Source organism: Medicago truncatula, chromosome 7 (assembly GCF_003473485.1).
Source record: "Medicago truncatula cultivar Jemalong A17 chromosome 7, MtrunA17r5.0-ANR, whole genome shotgun sequence".
NCBI classification, from domain to species: Eukaryota; Viridiplantae; Streptophyta; class Magnoliopsida; order Fabales; family Fabaceae; genus Medicago; species Medicago truncatula.
This window is the reverse complement of record NC_053048.1, coordinates 44,047,256-44,065,669: the sequence shown is the minus strand read 5'-3', so window position 1 is coordinate 44,065,669 and position 18,414 is coordinate 44,047,256. Positions and strand designations below refer to the sequence as shown.

The 18,414-nt window shown below is 34.4% G+C and overlaps 3 protein-coding genes across 3 annotated transcripts; 1 reads left to right on the top strand and 2 right to left on the bottom strand.

Moving 5' to 3' along the window:
* The first annotated feature begins 3,731 nt into the window (after nucleotides 1-3,731).
* On the top strand, nucleotides 3,732-7,395 carry LOC11437941 (gamma-tubulin complex component 3). Its single transcript, XM_003625244.4, has 3 exons — nucleotides 3,732-6,124; nucleotides 6,214-6,679; nucleotides 6,786-7,395. The coding sequence occupies exons 1-2, from the start codon at nucleotides 3,888-3,890 to the stop codon at nucleotides 6,500-6,502; spliced, it is 2,526 nt and encodes an 841-aa protein (XP_003625292.1). The 5' UTR covers nucleotides 3,732-3,887; the 3' UTR covers nucleotides 6,503-6,679; nucleotides 6,786-7,395.
* A 2,799-nt stretch (nucleotides 7,396-10,194) lies between these two features.
* LOC11446465 (DNA-3-methyladenine glycosylase) lies at nucleotides 10,195-14,254 on the bottom strand. Its single transcript, XM_003625242.4, has 6 exons — nucleotides 13,701-14,254; nucleotides 13,314-13,385; nucleotides 13,038-13,161; nucleotides 12,071-12,141; nucleotides 11,114-11,171; nucleotides 10,195-11,023 (listed from the first exon to the last, which is right to left on the bottom strand). The coding sequence occupies exons 1-6, from the start codon at nucleotides 14,022-14,024 to the stop codon at nucleotides 10,857-10,859; spliced, it is 816 nt and encodes a 271-aa protein (XP_003625290.1). The 5' UTR covers nucleotides 14,025-14,254; the 3' UTR covers nucleotides 10,195-10,856.
* Nucleotides 14,255-15,317: 1,063 nt separating this feature from the next.
* Nucleotides 15,318-16,596, bottom strand: LOC11446464 (probable xyloglucan endotransglucosylase/hydrolase protein 23). The gene is made up of 3 exons (XM_003625241.4): nucleotides 16,263-16,596; nucleotides 15,989-16,182; nucleotides 15,318-15,873 (listed from the first exon to the last, which is right to left on the bottom strand). The coding sequence occupies exons 1-3, from the start codon at nucleotides 16,524-16,526 to the stop codon at nucleotides 15,483-15,485; spliced, it is 849 nt and encodes a 282-aa protein (XP_003625289.1). The 5' UTR covers nucleotides 16,527-16,596; the 3' UTR covers nucleotides 15,318-15,482.
* Between the last annotated feature and the right edge of the window lie 1,818 nt (nucleotides 16,597-18,414).

Genomic DNA, 18,414 nt, shown 5'->3' with positions numbered 1-18,414 from the left:
GTGAAAATATTTTATGACTTAAATGACCAATTTATTACAAAAAAATAAAATGACTAACTTGTTAAAAAATTCTAAGTTAAAAGACCAGAGAAGGTATTTGATAAAAAAAATGGACTAAAAATGAAAATTGGTATATTTAGGGAACTAAAAACATATTTAAGTCATACTTTAATAAAAACATTAATCAACTTTTTTTTTCTTGAATGATATAAATTTGTAAAAATTATATCAACTTTCAACAAAGTTAATATTATAAACAACTTTATTAATTCCAGCAATATACTCGATGGCATCCTGTATTTAGAGATGTAGGTGGTACCAAACTAGGTACAAATTAATATCTTGTGAGACCCAATTTATTTTTATGATAGTCACCAGAGATACTAGCAGTGACTTGATTCCACCAATGCAGACCATTAAAATGCACTTTTAGAGCAGAGCCATTAAGTTAGCACAAATGATCGCCCTCTTTAAAGAGTAAAAAAAATAAAGTTCATATATCTAAGTTGGATGCATTAACCCAACGGCTATAATTCTTGTATGCTTGAACAATGAGTTGTGAATTAGACTCAATCCATAAATGCATCCATCCAATCTTTCTGAAAAACCAATTCAATAGCATTCATGACACAAGTAATCTCAGCATTGAGAGGAATGGAGATATCTATATTAACAGAGAAGCACCCCAGGCATTAGCCTGGTTGTCTCTGAAAATGGCACCACATGCATAAGAACTAGGACATCATCTATTTGTAGCACCATAAATGTTGCATTTAATCCAATCATTTAAAGGAGGCCGCCATAAAACTTCTTTAATCCTAGGCACAATAGGAGGATGAATGTTCGTCGGTCGAGAAGGCCTTCAAAATATGGACACCCTTAATAGAGGATGTGGTAGTTGTTAGAGCAGGTATTATTGTCACACATCATCGTATTACAAATTTTACGGCAATTTAATATCTCGATTATTCTTCTCAACCACGCTACTTGGCAAACACACGATGCAGCAACTGTAAATTCTGCTTCAGTGGTAGAAAGTGTAACTATATGTTGCTTCTAAGTTGACCAGGAAATGACAGCTGACACATTATTTGATGTGTTCTTTTTATCATCAACATCATCGTTATAATCACTATCAGTGTATGTTATTAATTCATCAGCTTCACTCTTTTTGTACCAAATACCAACTTTCACAGTACACTCAAGTATCTCATGATCTTCTTGATAACTTGCAAGTGTTTCGTAATTGGCTTTTCCATGTACTTGTTGATCAAGCATACTGAAAACGTTAAGTCATGTATGGTTGGAGTCAAATACATTAGATTCCAGCTATTTGTTTGTAGTTGGTAACATGAACTATATATATTGTCTCCTTATTCTTTTGACAGTTTGCATCCAGGCACAATGGAGTTTTTTTTTTTTTTTTTTGTGAATTCGCATTTTTCACTTGAAACCTCTCAATATTTTCTCAACATACGTGATCTGATAAATGAAAATTCCTTCATTCTTCTGAATCACCTCCACCCCTTAGAAATAACTCATTTTGCCTAGAGTAGTAATGTCGAATATACTTTTCATAAATTCTTTGAAATCCATGAACATGGTCGCATTGTTTCACATGAGGATTAAATAATCCACACAAATACTAACAATCAACAAGTCATCGTTCAAATCCGTTTTCATGAAGAAAAAAGAAGCGTGCTTGCAGCGGCGAAGCTAGCAAAAAATTTACGCAGGGGCCAATTATAAAGAAATAGTAAAATATTTTTAAAATGAATATGTTAAATCTAAGGATAAAAATGTTTTTAGTCCCATAGTTGGCCGTTTACTAAATAGATTAATAATGTTTTTTCTGATGTAAACAAATAGATTATTTGCAAGAAACTGAATGTCCATTTAATTTGTTTATGACTATTGTCTTAATAACTTTTAATGTTGAAAAAATTTTCACCATAATTATTATTGAGAGCAGAAGTATCAAACCAATATAAATAAATTTATCCATCATGTATTAATAATTTTACTTTCTTACTTATGTTAATTTTCGACAACTAAATTTGTTTGAGATGGCTTAATATTTATTATTTGGGGCAGCAGGATATAAATATATACCAACCAATTGAAGAATAATATATTTTTTGGGTAGCCAAGGCTACCCCTTGGCAAGGAAAGGCTACGCCCCCGCGTGCTTGGAGGTACGCTTCTCAAATCCCTCCTTTTGAAAATAGCTTTCAATCTTGCTATACCAAGCTTTGGGATCTTGCCTTAAACCATACAAAGCTTTCTTCAACTTGTAGACTTATCCTTACTATCCTTCTTCACATAACCCTTATGGTTCCCAACATAAAATGTATTTGTGATCTCTCCATGTAGGAAAACACTTTTCATCTCTAACTAGTATACGCTCCAACCTCTAATAGTTTGCACAACAATGGTTGTTCTTATGATATTCCATCTTGTCACTAATGCAAACACCTCGTTAAACGTATTTGGGAGTATTGTTTTGCCACTAGCCGTGCCTTGTACTTTTCAACATCTCCTTTCTCATTATATTTGGTATTAAATACCCATTTAAATCCATTTTTTTAGCTCCACCGGAAAGTGTAGTCATGCCAAGTTTCATTTCTCTCTATAAAGCTTTCATCTCAACATCCATGGCTCTCCTCCAATTGAGATTCTTCACTGCATATTCAAAGTGCACATGATCTTCAAATTGAGTAAAAGTGACTAAGGTAGGTGTGTTATTCTTCATTTGTTGTTTCAATGTCTCTTAACATATTCTTCTAGCCAACCTGGCTTTTACTTGAGTCTCACACTGATGTTCTCATTGGTTTTTCCAGCCTCACCTCATCGGTCTTATAAAAGTTCCTTCATTATCATTAGTGTCATCTTTCTCATTGTTCCTGTCTCCACCAAACTTTTAGTCTCGTCTTATTAGTCAAGCCCTTAACAATTGTTTTATGTAGTTTCTACACCAAACTTTGTGTTATGATCATATAAGCTATAGAATCCTCACTGACTTCCAACAAAACACGTTAACTTATGCTCCTATTTTCCAGCTTCTTCGTTTTGGTATCAGACACATGTACATGATCAATACATCCAAAGACTCTAAAGTGCGACACTTAAGGCTTAATACGACTCCTTTTGGATTAATGTAATGCCAAAAAAAAAAAATTAGACATTATTTGTTTTGTTACTAATAAAAGTGATGTCATGTTTTTTAAATGAATTTTAAATTTCTTATAAAAGTTATTTTATCATAGATTTTTAAAATAAGTTATAATCTTATCTTTTTTAAAATAAAAATATCAACCCAATCGAAGCAAATCAAATCTAATATGATCTTCATCAATTTAGTTTGATTCAAATTTCACGAGAAGGTTGTAAAAACAAACCAATTAATTTTTATTCATTCAAATTTATTTTCTCGCAAGAACAAAACCAAACCGCTTTACTACATCTAGAAGAACCTAAATTTAATTTTTGGATAGAACAACGATGATTAAAATACTTCTGCATAAAAATTGGAGGATTAACATAAAAAATAATTCTCATATATTTTTTTTTTACGAGATCCTCGTATATGTCATGTTGATTATCAAATGTATATTTCAATTTAATCCCCAAAATAACAAAAAAGAAATTGAAACTTAAAATATATTTGCAATTTGAATGACAATAATCACCTATCCCTTATACTACCTGTACTTTCAATTCCATGATCACACTTACCTGCAATAAAACATTCACTTTCCGCCATTAACCCAAAAAAGAAAATCATTTCCGCGCCCACCCAAAAATCAAAAAAAACCTTTCTCTCTCTCTCTTTCACTCTGAACCACACTCAAAACGACACCGTTTCATCTGACTCTCCGGCGGCAACAATGGACGACGAAGAAGAACAACAAAAACTCCCAGATCTAGTGAAAGCCCTAGTCCACCACCTCCTCTCCCAAAATCTCCCCCCAAATTCCCAACCCATAAACCCTAACTCCCCTCAATTCCAAAACTCCCTCCGTTACGCTCACCGCATTCTCTCTTCCCACTTAACCCCCTCCATCACCCCCGACTCCGCCGCCGTCGCCGATTCCATCAAACGCCGTCTCGCCACCGATGGTCGTTCCTCCGAAGCCCTCTCCTTCGCTGACCTTTACACCAAATTCTCCACCAAAGCCACTCATATCGATAATAAGTGGTCCCTACTTCATCTCTTCAATATTATCTCTCAAGATCGTAAATCCGCTGCTAAATCGAATGACCCTTCCGTTCTTCTTCCCAATTTAACGATTTCGGAGAATAACGTTCAACCGCGCGGTGAAAATAATGGATTTAATGATGGTGTTGTCATTCTTGCGAGGGATCCCAAGAATCGTCGCGAAATAGCGTTTAATGAATATGTGAAATTGATAAAGGAAGAGAATGATGTGACTGAGGAAGCTATGGTGACTGATGTGATTTATGCTTGTCAAGGTGTGGATGGGAAGTATGTGAAATTTGATGAAGAGAGTGATGGTTATGTTTTGTTGGATTCAATTAGGGTTTCTAGGGCTAGTTCTAGTATGGTTTTTAAGCTTTGTGAATTAGGGGTTTTGTTTAAGAGGGTTGTTGGGTTTATTGAGATGAGTTTGGGTAGGTTTCCCGCGGAGGATGTGGGGACGGTTGGGCAGGCTTTTTGTGCTGCATTGCAGGATGAGTTGAGTGATTATTATAAGTTGTTGGCTGTGCTTGAGGCTCAGAGTTCGAATCCGATTCCGTTGTTGTCTGAGGGTGTGAGTTCCGGGAATTATTTATCTTTGAGGAGATTGGCGGTTTGGCTTGCTGAGCCGATGGTGAAGATGAAGTTGATGGCGGATTTGGTTGAGAAGTGTAGGGTTTTGAGAGGTGGGGCGATGGCAGGTGCGATTCATTTACACGCTAGACATGGGGATCCGATGGTTCATGAGTTTATGAAGAGGTTGCTTCGGCGTGTGTGTTCTCCGCTTTTTGAAATGGTGAAGAGGTGGGTTTTGGAAGGGGAGTTGGAAGATATTTTTGTTGAGTTTTTCATTGTTGGGCAGCCTGTGAAAGCTGAATCGCTTTGGAGAGAGGGATATCGGCTCTATGATGCTATGCTTCCTTCTTTTATTTCGGCTTCTCTTGCTCAGAGGATTTTGAGGACTGGAAAGTCCATAAATTTTCTCCGTGTTTGCTGTGAGGACCGTGGCTGGGCTCGTGCCGCGACTGAAGATACAGGGGCAATGGCAAGACGTGGTGGTTTTGGTTACGGGGAAACTGATACCCTTGAGTCATTGGTTGATGAAGCTTCAAAAAGAATTGATAAGCATCTATTGGATGTAATTTATGAGAGGTATAAATTCAAAGAGCACTGTCTTGCGATTAAGCGGTATTTGTTGCTTGGCCAAGGTGATTTTGTGCAATATCTAATGGATATTGTTGGGCCTGAACTTTCTGTGCCTGCGAACACAATAAGCTCTTTCAAACTTGCAGGTTTGCTGGAAACTGCAATTCGGGCGTCAAATGCTCAGTATGATGACCCTGATATTTTGGATAGGCTCAGGGTCAAAATGATGCCACATGAAAGCGGTGATAGGGGCTGGGATGTATTCTCTCTGGAATATGATGCAAGAGTTCCACTAGATACTGTGTTCACAGAGTCTGTGATGGCGAGGTATTTAAGAATTTTTAATTTTCTATGGAAGCTTAAGAGAGTGGAACATGCACTTATTGGTGCCTGGAAGACCATGAAACCAAACTGCATAACTTCTAATACCTTTAATAGATTGCAACATGCTGTTAAGATGCAGCTAGTTTCAGCATTGAGACGTTGCCAAGTTCTTTGGGTTGAAATTAACCACTTCATTTCAAACTTGCAATATTATATAATGTTTGAAGTCTTGGAAATATCATGGTCTAACTTTTTAAGTGAGATGGAAGTAGCCAAGGATCTTGATGATCTACTTGCAGCTCATGAGAAATATATGAATTCGATTGTAGAGAAATCTCTCCTTGGAGAACTCTCTCAGTCCCTTTACAAGTCACTAATAGTAATATTTGATCTTATATTACGTTTTCGGAGCCATGCGGATATTTTATACGAAGGCATTCACGAGTTGCAAGCAAGGTATTGATCACACTTTTCTTCTTTACTGCTTCCTCAATTTCTTCTCCCCATATTGCCATGTTTAACATTTGATCATCTGTTTGTTTCAGAATCACAGAGTCCTCACTGTCCTCTCGAGACCAGAAGAAAACACGGAAGCGATCGACTGATAAGTCATCGGAAGAAGAATCCTGGATTGCTGATGGGAGAAAAGCCATAACAAAACACGCTGGTGTTTTTCTCCAAAAAATGGAACAAGATCTGGATGCAATATCTAAGGAGTATTCATCATTGCAAGAGGATTTCATTTCTCAGTTGCCTGTGCAGCAGCATGTTGATCTAAAGTTTCTCTTTTTCCGTCTTGACTTCAATGAATTTTATAGGCGGGTTGTGTCGTAGCATATAGGAAGTTTGTGAATATGATCGAGGATCAGATCGATGCATTGTTTACTTCAACAAGATAAGACATCAACAAAGCTTTGCACTTAGCTAACTTCCATTGTGTGTTTTGAGTTGAACAATTGCGGTTCTAACTTCCTGCAGACCAACGATTCAACGAGTCTTAATTAACTAAAGGTATGGTGGATATCTCAACCACTTCATTTTCCCACCAAATGTTTTCTTAGAAGATTTTGTGACGTTCTCATTTTCTCTAGGTAATCAATTTTTGTGGTTTTGCCAGGTAGTTTGTGACAGATTTGAAGCTTTTCATATTCTGATTGGATTGGTGATGTGAGCAAACCCTTGTAAGTATTTGAATATACGATGATTTAGTTAGTGTCTTTGACAACTTTTGTTAGTTGTGCTTTAGATTGTTCGTTTGTGTCAGATTTTGTATTGTTTGAATGGAAATGGGTGTCCAAAAATCTAGTTTCTGTATCCTTTTGTATTTCTTTTTTTGGTTTACTGTATCTTCTCACTATGCAAAAGGGGAACCTCAACCTAGTGCTATAGAGCTCCTGCCATAGCGGGATTGAAGTGTATAGGTATACAGTGAATTGAAGACTCTAAGATGATCAAGGTATGAAATATTCAAGTGGGAATTCTATTTTTAGTTAGATGACATGTATGACTGCACAAGGCTTTTTTTAGAAAATTTGATTGAAATACCAGACACACGTCACATTATGAATGTGTTGATGTTTTTGCACCACAGTCCATTACTGTTGGGAAGTTTTCATCATTTTACTTATGCGGTGAATTTGATATAGTTTGAATTATTAGCTGAGGTTCAATATAGTTTATGTAATTTGTATTTTGGAATATTTGATTATGATTCGAGTCCTGTTTTAGATCGGTGGGAATGGTATCTAGAGTCTGCATGACTTGCAATGATTGGCTTGTGTTGCATATGCACTATCAATCACCACCTTCTTATAAGGATTGGCAACACGCCCTTTTGTCAATTCGAAGTTATTCAATTACTTTCATAGTAATCCATTTTATAAAAGGAGTGCATTGCTATATAATTATAAACTACACTGTAATAACAAAAAATTGAGTAAACTATCATTTGTCTTTGAATGTGAGACATTGTCACTATAATTTAAAACTATCAAAATTACAATACCATTCACGAATCTAAGTGTCTTTCGTTAGTTAGTTTGGTCTTTAAATGTGTATTATGTTGGTCAGTTTGGTCCATAAAAGTACTAATAGAAGACAACCTCAAGAATGGATTTGTAATTTCATTCATTCTGAGTCTTACACTTTTAAAGATCAAAATAAATTGTTACTCTATAAAGTTTCATTCATAAATGCATCAACTTGCACACCATCCTTTTAAACTCAATCCTAAAAATTGGCTCATGGGATGAGTAATGTCTCTCACTTTATAATAATCATTACTTTAGCCATCATATAGCTAGTCAATATAGGATCTCAAACGTATCCTCATTACATCCAAGACTGAACATATAAATAAAGGTGGCATAATGAATGGTTCTTGAATAGACTTTGATATCATTTTAAGCTTTGGACAAAATTGAAGTCGATTACAAGCTGTACTCCAATTTGGATCCTCTCTCACTCTTCTCTACGTCTATCTCAATCCTCTCTAGTAGAGTTACGAACATGAATTCTCTACAACCACAATATAGTGCTGCAGGTGAAGAGGATATGAAATCAAAAGGGATTAAGAGAATAGGGATGGTGGAGAGAGGTGTATGCATAAGTAGGCATAATGGGGCGGGGTGGGGACGGGTTTTACCTTTCCCGTCCTCATACCTGATTCTCGTATACTTACCCGTTACCCTACCCATACCCAACGGGGATGAGAAATTGAATCTCATCTCCGTCCTCGACGGGTTCGGGTATCCCCGTCCCTGTATTGATTTTTTTTTTTTTTAATAAAAAAATAGAAGTTTTTTGCATCCCTAAGAACAATTGTAATACATTATCCAATAATACGCTCACTTTAACATTTGTTAGACGGAATGATTTAGTTGATCTTTTATATATCAATGGTAGTTTTTATTAACATGACAGTTATCAAACAAAATAACATAACATATCAACATAAAGTAATTTTTTACATTTATGACGGGTTTGGGTATGGATTCGGGGTGGGTAGCTATATACCCATTACCTGTGTTTTGAAATCGGGGAAAATCCATACCCATACCCAAACCTAATCAAAACAGGGAAAATCCGTCAAATTGAGTTTGGTTTGGGCGGATAACCACGGGTATGGATTTTGTTGTCATGCCAATGCATAAGTTGATTGAGAGGGGCCAAATCCACTCCACTTCCTACTTCACATAGTTCTTCCTATACCAGTTAATTATTCTAGAGAGAAAGGGAAATTTGGAGGGGAGTTTTGTTGTGGGAAAGCTGCCAGCATTGCAAAATCCTTGTGAGGCTCTACATCAGGATCCGAGAGATTGGAACACAATATTATATAACAATTGGCTGTGTAAATAAATTTGTATTTGTCTACGTGATTAAAATGTCTCTATTAACCTCAAGTGCTGGCAATAGCTAGATACATAAACACCATGACATGCTGTGTAATCTCATATCTAGGTTCGAACAATGAAAGTATCTAGATAGGTGGAGCCATAATTGGGAACAAATCGTAACGTACAAACGAAGTATTTACGTACTTGCTTACTCTTTTATAATTCTTAATTTTCATTAGTTTAACCGTAAAACAAATCCATTGGACACAAAGTATACGATAACTGAATAAGAAAGTCCTCGTAATTATTTTAAGCTGTATATATTTTAATCAATTTCCAAGTAGTATTCCCATCAAAATAATCTTTTAAGTATTAACAGAGTGTTTCGGTAGTTCTGGTAAGATACACCAAAAGAGTAACATTTTTTGTTGTACTCAAATTATAGTTTGAAAAAATATTTAAATATAAGATAATGAAAATTTGTCAAACATATTCGTTAACTAAGTTAACATCGAATTGGAACTTTTGTTTTGTTTGTAACCCTCAGTTTTCAAGGAAGGGGGGTCTTGACAACCTGGTATCAACATAGAGATAAAAAAAGTTCGATCAAAAATTGTTTTACTAAAGATTTATACTCAATTTATATCAAATGATTTGATTTTAACTGATATTCAATCACTTGATACATCAAATTGTAATTTGAGAGATGAGAATTATAGTCACAAGATCGAAATTGTATCGACACAATTTGAATGCTTCTCACAAATGACATCTTCTATATTAACGAGTGCAAAAATTACAATTTATAGTCGAGATTATAAATTTTTTATCACTATCTGGAATTTATTTAACGAGTTTAAAAATTACAGTTTATTTAAAATAAATTAAGCAATAACAAGGCTTAGTATATTATTCCTTACACAAAATAGTCGTATATATTATCCACAGTTTCTCACGAAACACAATTACAATGTATCTATAATATTTTCATTAAGATTTATATTTCACTTAGAATTCACACCAAAAACCAATATAAAGCCACATCGATACAACAGCAGTTGAGTTTAGGAGTTAGTTTTTTTAATTTGGCACCACAGAAAGAGTTAGTTTTATTTTATCACAACAAAATGAATCGCATTTCAACTGTGAAAAACACCTGCATTTAATGGCCAATGACACCTCATAAATAACTTAAGAGAAGACATGCGAGTTTACCTTAGAAAAATATTAGAAATGCAAACTTCAATGTGTAATTTCTTTGGTAATTCTATTTGCGGTAATTCTAACATTTGCAAAAGACATATGATGTGTTCCGGATTAGACCTAGATGCCCAAGAATCTCATGACTTTCATCGCATTCAAACAAGTCCAAATACGGAGTAGGTCTCATCATACCGGATCTCCTTAAACTCGTAACGTCCTACGCCTTTAATGCCCACAACAGCTACCTGACTAATACTCGTGGAATAATGCCGTTCGTAATGGCTGCTCTTAACTCCTCATCAGCTCATCCTAATGTATATATGTCCTCATCGCCCTCAACATCAGGGTATACAATCTCTAATCCTAGGACCTCTCACTCTCATTGCGCTCTTACTGACTTAAGCGTCAGAGTGCATGCAGGTACTACCCCCCAATCACATTCGCTGCGGGACGCTGCTTTCCTTTCCGACAAACTTTCTCGGTCTAATCAGATCACGAGGTATATATATTATATATGACGCATCCTTACAAAATTCAAAGGTGATAAGACACATATATAATCTTTTTCTAAGGTGTATACACACACACATTAACTTGTTAATTATTATCAAACCACTACTTTCTCTCTCTCAAGCTACTACCACTCTACTCTATAAGGGTGGCCTGAGAGTGTTTCTTGGAGCACTAATCCAAGCAGAATCTGCAATGGCAAATCTCCACAGTGCATCAACATGCTCTGGCAGAGCGAATTGGATTCCAACACGTGGACCTACCAATATGTTTTCTGGCTCTGGACCGTCTAAGAGTTCTACACCACCTGCATTGTACATTTTTTTCCCTATTGAGAAAACATTGATATCTATTTTTCAATTTCACATTTGGAACACTCAAATTATAGAGAACTTACCAGGGGTATATAGTGGATGATTGGACCATTCTGTTGAAAGGCCTAGTGCCTGACCAACCTAAGATTTACGAAGACATTCAGGTTAATCAGTTTAGGAAACTACGAAGATACTTTAAATATGCATGGACATTTGTGTGAAAACAAAAAGTTGTCACCACTATGTTCTTAAGATTTAATAAATAACATGAAAAATGGTAAAAAAAAGAGGAAGTAAACTAAATGATAAAACCTTTCTATGGAATTTTTTCCACTCTAGCAAGAACCAGTGTAATAATTGTGATCAACTTTGTTATGTCAGAATGTGTCAATATTTTAAAAATGATGCAAAACTTTAGAAACCATCAAGCGCAATGTTTGACTTTAGTGCTTCTAAGTTCTGAATCTTTATGGACAAGATTTCTATAAACTTAAATCAAGATAAGCTCTACATGGGAAAAGTTTATCACGGAGAGTGGATCTTTTCCAGAATAGTTGAAGCATAAAACATAAATAAACATGACAGCAAATTATTTCACAAATCACAAAGCATATAAAATCATAAAACGTGGGGTCATGCAAAGAACATTTTACAGATCTAATATATCAAACTTAACCATGTAGTGATCATTATTAATTAAGATACAGTTTCCATTCTTTTCTTTTTTTCAATCTGTCCAAAATTTTGCCAAGAAAGGGATAAGACTTATGAAGCCCGGATACGAAATACGACACGGGTACAATACAACACTGAGACAATAAATTTTGGAAAATGATAAGAAATTAAAGCAAGACTGTGATAACAGCTACTGAGTTTTATGAGCAAAACATCTTGCTATATTTTACTAGTAACAAGTTGATAGTAAAGCACTAAAATGTGGATAACTTTGAGCTGATAATCAGAAGTCAATGGTAGCGCAAAAAACTAACTGAATTATTTTCCTGGAAAACATTTCAGACAGGTGTAAAGAGGGAACTAACCTTCCCAGGGCCTGTAAGAAGTATAGGTTTGTCAGTTTTTTGACCTCGGCGCTGCTGAATAACATCCAATCCTGTGACATTGTTGAATATTACAAAATAAACCTAGAAATAAAGTATTCAAGGTTACCTTATAATAAATGCTAGCAGAGTATTGTAGTCTTCTGCTAGAGTTGATTTAACTCTTGCTTCAAGAGGGAAAAAACAATACTGAACTTATAATGAATGCTAGATTGCTAGCAAAGAATTATTGTCGTTTCTACAAAGTTTACTTATATTGAACACCAGCAACTATAATGTTATTTCCACAGCAATGCTGAACTTGTACCGAAAGGCTCAACTTTCCAATTAGTCAGCCAGCTTCCAACTTTGGCTTACCCATAATCACAATAGTAAATAGTTATAGTTGTACATACAATCTGAGTTCAAGTGCAACTTTTCAAATAGTCCAGGTTATACACATCCAAAATAAGATAAAACTACTAGCCAGTGATGATTTAGAACTCATTTGTTTAGGAATCGCTTTTATTTGTTAACATATTTAGTTTTAATGCACTATAAAATTTTGGGGTAAGCTTTTCCAAAATGCAGAATGTCGAGAATCTATTTTCTTAAACACTCATCTCTTATTGATTTTTCTTTTCCTTTTTAGAGAATAAGGTATTCGACTATTCATTTTAATGATTCACTTGCATATCATTAATTTCTTTCACTCACCCATAAACTGAATAAGTGACAAAAATCATAAGCATATGAGGACACATAATTTAGCAGGGTAGCGGCTCTTTAAATAAAAAAAAAAGTAGGCAAGGGCAAAGTAAAAGGATGTTACTTGCATCATTAGTAAGTGTTTTAAAATAAGGTCTGTGATCTTAGCGGAGACATCGAGGTTTTTGATATCTTCTCTATCACTATTTAAAACCTTGGTATTATTAGTAAACTACGAATGAGCTATATTATTGAGTACTACCGCAAATGGGGGCACAAGAACGTATCAAAACACCAGCTCCAACTCCTTCCTTATCAGCAACAACATTCAGCATTGTGTGGAGACCGTAGCAAAGATAAACATATGCATGCCCACCCGGTCCAAACTGCAAAACAAGACCAGATACATAGCAACATGACAACATCACTCTACATAACTTAACTTAGCATCTTCAATATAAGGTAGAGAATTCAAATACCCAACATGAACAAGCTTATGTAAATGATAAAAAAGGTGACAAAAAAATAAGCATCTTACAACGGGAGCAGTTCTTGGAGTAATACCAAACCGACCATGACTAGCTGAGTCATTTGATCTATATGCTTCAACCTATCCAACATTAATTCCTTGTTAAATCGTACACAAACACAAACAAAACTTTAGCCCCTAAAAAACCCAAAAAAGGAAGAAAAAAAATTGTACCTAAAACTAAGGAACTGTTAAGAGAAAATGATTGCGGTTATCTTGAATTAGAAGTTACAAAGATATAAACTGTTTTTACAAGCTGATCAATGTGATAAGTTGTTTTCAAAAGTTGTCGCAATTCTCAAGTCCCAATCAGTCTCACAAAGCTCAAGTTAAAATAAGTTAATCAAAACATGTCTGATATTAAGGATTAAATTGACTTATCGAAAAGGGCCTTACCTCGGTAATCTGAAGAACAACGTCGTCTCTACGGAGAAACTTCCCAAGCAAACGAGGGGCAAGGTCTAGTGCGTCGATTTGAAAGAACTCGCGAGGCAAAGGTTTTGTATTTTCGAATGAAATGTGCGGTTCTGATGAAGATGATGGGTTGGGTAATATGGAACGCCGCGTTTTACGTGGCGGGGTGGTTGGGGGTTTGGCTACTCGCTTGAAGCGTTGTGGTTTTGGGGTCATTACGACGGTGTTGCTGTGGTAACGGAATGAATCAAGTGAAGAAGATTCGGGAGTTGATGACGTGGTCGGGATGGAACGAGGGAAAGACATGCTTCATATGTAGCTTTTCTTCTATTGCTTCTGCCGTTAACGTTGATCGATACATAAAATGGAACAACAACAACGTCTCTTTTGTATAATCCTAAATGTGGATGGTCCCTGACATGGTATTCCCTTTCTGGTGGAATTCTGCGTAACTATGTAGAGTTGTTGTATCGAGTTTTTCAGGTTTTATTCCAAACTCAAATGAGCTTATGGCTAAGGATTTGTGTTATGTGAAATTAGTCTTATTCTGACTCTCTTGTTTGCATAAATTTTATTAATGATCGGTCTCGTGGAGAAATACTATGTTTAATCGATCCTTATCCAAGACATAAAAATTTGCTTCTTTAAAGTACTGTTACAGTTTGTCACACTCTCAGAGAACGGAAGTAATATATGGATTTTCTTGCAAAGCTCGGAGCTTTTCTATGTTAGCCTTATTATTCATAAGTCGCCCCATGTTGATCTTAGAAACGATGCTGGTGGCACTTTTTCCTTTTTTCCTTTTTTTCTCTTCCTGTTTGTTCCTTTTATTATCTTAATAACAAAAAAAATTATGATTTTTTGTTTGAAATCGAATATCATCAGCGTGAAACTGTATAGATTAACCGTTAAAATCGAATAAAAAGTAAAAATACAATAAATAACAAAACTTTTAATCAAAAAATTTAACACCATTATGTTTTCAAAGTTAGATTTGAATCTTAGATGATAACATGCATCCAAATCTTGTTAGTATTGAGTGATTTTAAAATCAAACTTCAGAAAAAATCAAACAAAATCTTTAAAAAAAAATTGTTTATTGTTGCGAATGACTCTTACAAAAAGATATGAGCATAAGGAAAACGATTTATGTTGCGAATTGGTAGTATTCCACATACAAATAACAAAGTGTAAATATTTTCAACCATCTCCCCATGAAATTCCACCAAAAGTGAAAATTTCAATTTGACCATCCAATACAACTTAAATAAGTATTTTCTTCGTATGTATGTCGCATCAAACAACACTTCTCTAAAGATAACATGTGTGAAAGAAAAATGTTATAAATATTATTTCTAACACTCATTCTTTTATTGGATGAAATTTATGTGAATATCACCCCTTTATGTTGAATCCATTTTCAATTAAATTCAATAAGGTAGATAATGTTTGAAACTGTTATAACACTCTTCGTGTGTGAAAACAAGTATACAAATAATAACCACCCTCGTGTTTATGTTTAGTCTGCCAAAATATGATTAATCAAACATAATACTTTCGCACTTTTTATTTTTTCGTAGCCATGGTCTTTGAAGAAACTAAAAAAAAAAAAAGAAATAATGTATCATAGAAATTGGATTCTTTATAGTGACTTATACAATGAATTAAAGAATATATCATATAAATTAAAATTACAAAAGAAAAGATAATAATACAATACAATACAATACAATACAAAAGGTTGAGATAAACTGAATTTCAAATTCAAACCATCATGCATTCTTGAGGAAGACCCTGAGGAAATCTTTTGGTATCAGTGCAGTAGTTGTAGATCATATAATTCTTCTGCACCCACTTGAGCCTCTCATGACTTGTAGAATCCAACTCCTCAGAGAACCAAGAATTCTTATTGGATTGTGTTGAACTACAAGATGATGTTCCAGAAGACACAGTACATGCATTAGCATTGAAGTTTCTATAAGAAGCAGTAAAAGGAGCATTGGACCAATCTGTCTTAACAAGTCCACCTCTTGTAGCCCAATCATCAGCATTCCAAAGACTAGAATAGATTCTCATTGGTTGGCTTTTGGGGAATGGAACACCATTTGATTCCATGTTTTTGAATTCCCTAATTGGACTTCCATCCACAGAGAAACTGAAAAAATAAACAGAATTTATTAGACTTATTTAGTTACTTCCAACACAAGTAATTGCAAAAAAAAACAATTTTTGTTTATTTAATTATTTTAAGGAATTAGTTTAGTACTTACACAATTCGTTGTGGGTTCCAGAGGATGGAATAAGTGTGAAAATCTGCAGTTGGGTCAAACCATAGGTAGAATTGTTGCTCTCTGTTACCTTTTCCTTGGCTAAACACATTGGTGTGAAGAATGTATGGGTCACCACTCAAGTTTCCCAAGAATTCAAAGTCAATTTCATCCCATGCACCACCTTTTGATGATAGCTGAATTAATTGAGCATAAAGATTCCAATTAGTTAAAAATATTATAAAGTAAAAGGATGAATATTTGAATATGTGCTTACATAATAGGCAGTGACGGTGCCAGCAGAGTTGCCAGGAACAAGTTTAAGCTGCATATCAATTTTGCCAAAAAGGTATTCATTTTTGGATTGAAAACCAGAGCCAGAGGATTTGTCAAGAGACAAAGTAAGAAGTTGGCCATTGTTGAGTATTTTAGCACGTCCATCCCCCCATGTTATATCAAAGTCTTGATAAAAATTGCCAGCAGAGGCAATTGCAACCGTAGAGATTAAAATGACTAGGAATGTAACTCTTGAAAATGCCATAGAAAGCTAATGGATTTTTATATATATAGTGAGAAAGTTGAATGTTGATGGATTGTGATATTTTGGAAGAATGGCAAGGTATTTATAGGGTTTAGGGTGCAAAAAGAAAGGAAAGTTACAAGAAGGTTCAATTGAAGATATAGTATGGGGTGTTGAAAGTTGGTGAGGAATGAGGAGTGGGTAAAGTAAAGGCATGGTTGGATTTGGTATAGGTGGATGCCCACCCAAATGATATCATCACACGCGGTTGTGCATGAAATGCTGTATACCCAATAGCCAGCCATACAATTAATGTGCAAAACATTCACCGCCTTTGATCAACTCTTATCTTTTTTTTTAGTAGCTACTGGATAGAGCTAAAATATTTAAAGGTTCGAACTCTATCCCCACTCCAACCTCTCCAAATAATATGTAATACACTTACTAATTAAATTAAATTTACGGAAGTTGATCAACTCTTACCTTATTATTTAGAGAATAATGTTGACAGATGTTCTTATAAAACTGTTTAAATAATCAAAAGTTAATATAAAAAGTTATATATTTATTATATTTACATATGTTTGATTGTTTACGATTTCATGGGTTTGATATGAGGTGAAAGATCTTACATTTTTAGTAAAAGAAGATAAAATAAAGAAAGATATGTTAAGTGAGGAAAAGACTAAAAAGTAAAAACATATTAGATGATAGTGCACATACAAGTACGACATGAAAATTCAAAGCAAAGATATCTTATTCTATGTTTAACTTGTATTTTTAAAAAAATATTTCTTTTATAGATTTCTTTAAACGTTTATAAGAAACTTGTTAATATGATCTTTATTTTAAGAGAAATTATATTTTTACAATAAAAATTTACGATAATTTGGATGATTTTTCATGGTCTTTTTTATCTACTTTTTAATTATAACTTGTTAAAAACACCTTTATAAAAATTAATAGATGTCTTTTAACAGATACCTATATGAGTTGTTAGAAAACACGATTTAATTTTTATGAAGGAGTTTTTAACAACCCGCACTTCAAGATATAATTACCAACTTTTTAATTATAACTTGATAAAATACATTTTATATATGATTTGCCATTCAAAAAGCATCCATAACCATCTAGATTCTAGACTAGTCCACCGAAGATTTTACTAACCACACAAAAATCGTGTGTCCAATTGAGTTTTTTCCATGCATAAGGGACGACATATAATATAACCACTAAACTTGAAAATGTTTTTTCACTTTGACCAACTAAAGATGATAAAACCTTTCTTTATTCTAGTACCTCACTTTCCCGTGTGAGAAAACCTTTTTTACAATTCTATGTCATGAGGTTGGATACAGATAGCATTATAAAATTAAGGCGGTTTGTATTTTGACTGTAACCTAGCTGCATCACAAAAATTCAAACGTTGTGATGTGGTTCATGGGAGCATTTTGACCAATATTTATCCTTGACCGTGTTGATACTTAAGTTTGTGGAGACTAAGAAAAGAAAATAATGATTCATCAAGTTTGTTTTAGAAGGGGATTTTTTTAAACATATTCTATTATAATTTATTTGGTAACATTGTTTTTGTCTGGTTGATGTTGTTATATTTACAAATGTGTTTGCATTAACTTATTAATGAAGAAATGTTATTCTTAGTTACAATCTTAGTTTCCATAGTTTTTTTAGCGATAGCTTGAAAGAACCTATGGATGTTCCATAGCTTTGCTTCCATTAACCTGATCATAATTCATAATTGTTTTCTTACCCCCAAATCTTTCCCTATTTGCTGGAGGGATTCGAACTCCTGACATACATCGTGATTCATAGTCACGTGCTCTAATCCAAGAGTCGGTTGTCATAATTTTGATTTTTGAATCATATCAAAACAAAATACTAAACA

Bases quoted from the DNA above. Each gene is read 5' to 3' on its own strand.
- LOC11437941 (XM_003625244.4), top strand. From the start codon at position 3,888: ATGGACGACGAAGAAGAACAACAAAAACTCCCAGATCTAGTGAAAGCC. The intron at 6,125-6,213 runs GTATTGATCACA...TGTTTGTTTCAG, and splicing joins ATTCACGAGTTGCAAGCAAG to AATCACAGAGTCCTCACTGT.
- LOC11446465 (XM_003625242.4), bottom strand. From the start codon at position 14,024: ATGTCTTTCCCTCGTTCCATCCCGACCACGTCATCAACTCCCGAATCT. The intron at 13,386-13,700 runs GTAAGGCCCTTT...AATGTTGGATAG, and splicing joins TTGTTCTTCAGATTACCGAG to GTTGAAGCATATAGATCAAA. The intron at 11,024-11,113 runs GTAAGTTCTCTA...TGTACAATGCAG, and splicing joins TCATCCACTATATACCCCTG to GTGGTGTAGAACTCTTAGAC.
- LOC11446464 (XM_003625241.4), bottom strand. From the start codon at position 16,526: ATGGCATTTTCAAGAGTTACATTCCTAGTCATTTTAATCTCTACGGTT. The intron at 16,183-16,262 runs GTAAGCACATAT...CAATTAATTCAG, and splicing joins GCACCGTCACTGCCTATTAT to CTATCATCAAAAGGTGGTGC. The intron at 15,874-15,988 runs GTAAGTACTAAA...TTATTTTTTCAG, and splicing joins TGGAACCCACAACGAATTGT to TTTCTCTGTGGATGGAAGTC.